Source organism: Limulus polyphemus, unplaced genomic scaffold, assembly GCF_000517525.1.
Source record: "Limulus polyphemus unplaced genomic scaffold, Limulus_polyphemus-2.1.2 Scaffold631, whole genome shotgun sequence".
In the NCBI taxonomy this organism is placed as follows: Eukaryota; Metazoa; Arthropoda; class Merostomata; order Xiphosura; family Limulidae; genus Limulus; species Limulus polyphemus.
In genome coordinates this window covers 208,015-211,529 of record NW_013666241.1, presented here as the reverse complement: position 1 = coordinate 211,529, position 3,515 = coordinate 208,015, and the positions used below count along the sequence as shown (strand labels likewise).

Sequence of the window (3,515 nt, the reverse complement as noted above, 5' to 3'; positions counted from 1 at the left end):
AGTACATGATAGTTCTAGAAACAAGATAGCGTGAGAATTGTCACGTGATCTCGATGACGCAACAATATTCTTCTTTACTTTCACTGGCAGATTCTCAGAATCCATCAACACTACTGTAGTTAAATAACTTATACATAAAACGATTTAGTCACAACTTAGATTTGGAAAAAAAACTTGCAAGAAAATTTGATTTAAATGAAAAACGTCAAACTGAATGAGGCTGACAAATAGTGTTTAAGACATAAATAATTCTGCGTAACAGCATGTTAAAATATATATTGATTATATTTTTTGTCTGCCTACATCATAGCTTTATATGTATGGCAAACAATATAAAACGTATGGATTAATGAAAAAATTGCGTTGAAACAAACATTTTATCCAAAAACTTAACCTTTTCGTAAGTATTGGTAATAAATGAATAAAACTACATTTCACTTTTTTATTACAAATAACTACTTTAATTTTAGCAATAAGAATTTTTCTGCTCACATAAAATTAAAGGGAAAAAATCGTGCAACTGAGATGTCTGCACATTTCGAGTGTGGCCCATCAGTTAGCGTGCCCGATTGTGTGATCTGAGATTCCGTGGTTCGCGCCCCATTGCCACTGAAACAAAATCACGCTCTGCACTTTGAGGTCCTCGTCGTGTTTGGCAGTGGGTGGTATTGACTGTCTGCCTTTCTTCTAGTTTATCGCTTCAAAATTAGGGATGGCTAGCGTAGATAGTTCTCGGCCCCCCAGTGGCACAGCGGTATGTCTGCGGACTTACAACGCTAAAAACCGGGTTTCGATACCCGTGGTGGGCAGAGCACAGATAGCCCTTGTGTAGCTTTGTGCATAGTTAAAAACAAACAGATAGTTCTCGAATAATTTACCATATTATATGGTTATCCTGGTTTTAAAATGTCTTCATTAATAATTTTGTGTTTAGTTGTAGTAAATCATATTTCTCGTATTTTAATAAAACGTTTTTTTTTCGGCATTAAAGATTTCATTAAAATAATATAAAAATGTTATCATATAGGTTTTCGTAGCGTTTTTCCTCCTCAACCGATAAAAAATTAAAATAATCAGTAAAACTGAATTCTCAGAAATGAAACATTATCTCGTACGTGTGAAGTATATTGTACGGATGTGGTCTGTGTTATTAATGCATAATATGTGTACCAACGTTTTTCTTTGAAGGGAGATTTAGTTAATCAACGTGAACTAGTGCAAATAAAAAACTAACATATTCTCTGTAAAGCATCTATATGTTTTTATAATAAACAACCAATTATTTCACAGTTAAGCCTATTTTTCATGAAAATCGTTAGTTTTTGTGGAAATTATATTCTGTAATGTATACCTAACACGTGAAAAATTAGTCGTATACTGCGATCTGCATAAATGAAAAACGTACAAGATGTTTTCGTGTGCAAGTAACTTTTATACATATAATGTACATGAAAATCTATTTAAAACACAGTTTTTTGTTTTTGTTTCTTACAGGAAATTTTAAGAAACGGCTCCTTAGTTTTAAGGGTTTGCCTGGGCCTTGTATGTTTTCTTTATTCAAGTGCTCACCCATCATACAGGCAGGTGGCACTGCAAGACCTCTCACTTACGGATCCATATTGGCATTCTCTTATCGATGGTAAAGAACATCTAATAGGACATGAAAGTCGTCGTCTGGGGATTGCAACTGCAAACTTGGCGAAGAAAGAAACATCACATTCAACAAGAAATCTTGTCTCTTTGGAGAGCCTTTACCATCCTGTAGCCAAGGGAGATATTAGGAAGTTTCTTCTGAGTAGTTTGGTTAGCCAACATCCCACGACAACCTTGGATGAAAACATCCCTTTGGGTAACGCTGCTCTCTATAATTCTTACATAGATGTCGATTCTGATGTTCGTGAACGACGAACATTTCCGGAGGTCGATTCCCGTGGATTTGACGAGGACGTATTTGACGAAGGCTTTGGCGAATGGTCTCCAATGAAGAGGGGGAAATGATTACACTTAAGTTTATCTTCTTTGTTTTGAGTTAAGTATTTCTTTTATGTAAGATTACCACAACTTCAACTCATAAATCAAATGTTTTTGTTGTTGTGTTTATTATTTATTAAAACTATGAACATAAGTGAACATTTTTGGTGAAGATTCACAAAATTAAAACTAATTAGAATGAGATAATTATTCTATAAAAAAAATTCTAGGTGTGTGTATATATATATATTATTAAACTCTTATGCTTATAATGAACTGATTATTGTATTATTACCTCTTCCAAAGTTTCATAAACTGTGGTGAAAACGCAAAAAAACGCCCATAAAAACTGCAAAACTGAAACTTTGTATGTACACCCACATGGACCTAATGAATCTCCATACCAATTTTGGTAAAGATACATCCACACCCTGCGAAGTACTTACATGGACATACAACAAGCAACAGACAGTAATATTATATTATATAGATTTACATGTAGTTAGCAAGGCAACAAATTCTAAGTCAGTTCTTAGTTCATATTATTGGTGTTTTAAATGTCCATTTTTCAATACTGAAAAATCAACAATATACATTCAGACAAGCAACAATATTGTTGAGACCATAACTTACTTAACAGTATATTCTGCTTGAACAGGTTGCTGATATCTTTCAACAATTTGTCGCGAAAAAATAAATTAGCGTGTGGACCGAAACGCTGTAAAGTTTGATATATTTTTCTTCAGACAGTATAGAAGTTCAGTGTGCTATATACGGTGAGGTGATATATCGTTTTATATCATATCAAAGCCCTATATATACAACACAAAGATGTAGATTCACACATCTGTTCTTCAGTACAGTTCAGGCAAAGCTCTAATTTTTAAGTTTCGAACTGAGAAAGCCAGGTGAAAGTGATAAAAATGCCATTCTAAAACTTATCCCATGGCAGCTCTGTTCATTATACAAGAACTCCATTCGTACCAGAGAAAAATTATTATGTACAAGGAAGTGTATGGAACGTCGTCCACACATGTCGCAAGACAACAAGCACCGTTGATTTAAAGAATACAAAAATTACTCCTGTGTGACGTTCAGTCACATAATACAAAATACGTTCCTTCGAATGGATAGATATGCACGGATTTAAATGAGATACGAGGAAGTGACTCCATTTTGACAGTTCACAACATTTCATAGTTTAACCACGAGTTTGAAGTGGATCATCAGCAGTAATTAATATATTACATTATTTACCATCGTATTACTCTGCCTTTAGAATATCAACATTATATATTCTATCCCATCTTGTTATAACTGATAAACACTACTGTTAGAATATTTAAAGCAATTAATTTTATTATATCCTGCTACTTTATAATAAATATCACAAATTTCTAATATCAAAATGTTTAGTTCATATATCTATATATATATATATATATAAGCCAAATGTCGGTCAGTCAAATTCGATGACGAGGAACCCACTTTGAGACTAATAATGGCTGGAGACGGCTTGAATGGGGAATGTAGAAAAAATTTAA

General features: G+C 33.4%; 1 protein-coding gene across 1 annotated transcript in view; it reads left to right on the top strand.

Annotated features, from left to right (window-relative positions):
- Nucleotides 1–2,227, top strand: part of LOC111085806 — a 31,018-nt gene extending 28,791 nt beyond the window's left edge. The window contains exon 2 of the mRNA XM_022386084.1: nucleotides 1,495–2,227. Within this exon, the coding sequence (XP_022241792.1) occupies nucleotides 1,495–1,998 (504 nt within the window). The 3' untranslated portion in view covers nucleotides 1,999–2,227. The remainder of the gene's footprint in view (nucleotides 1–1,494) is intronic.
- The last annotated feature ends 1,288 nt before the right edge of the window (nucleotides 2,228–3,515 follow it).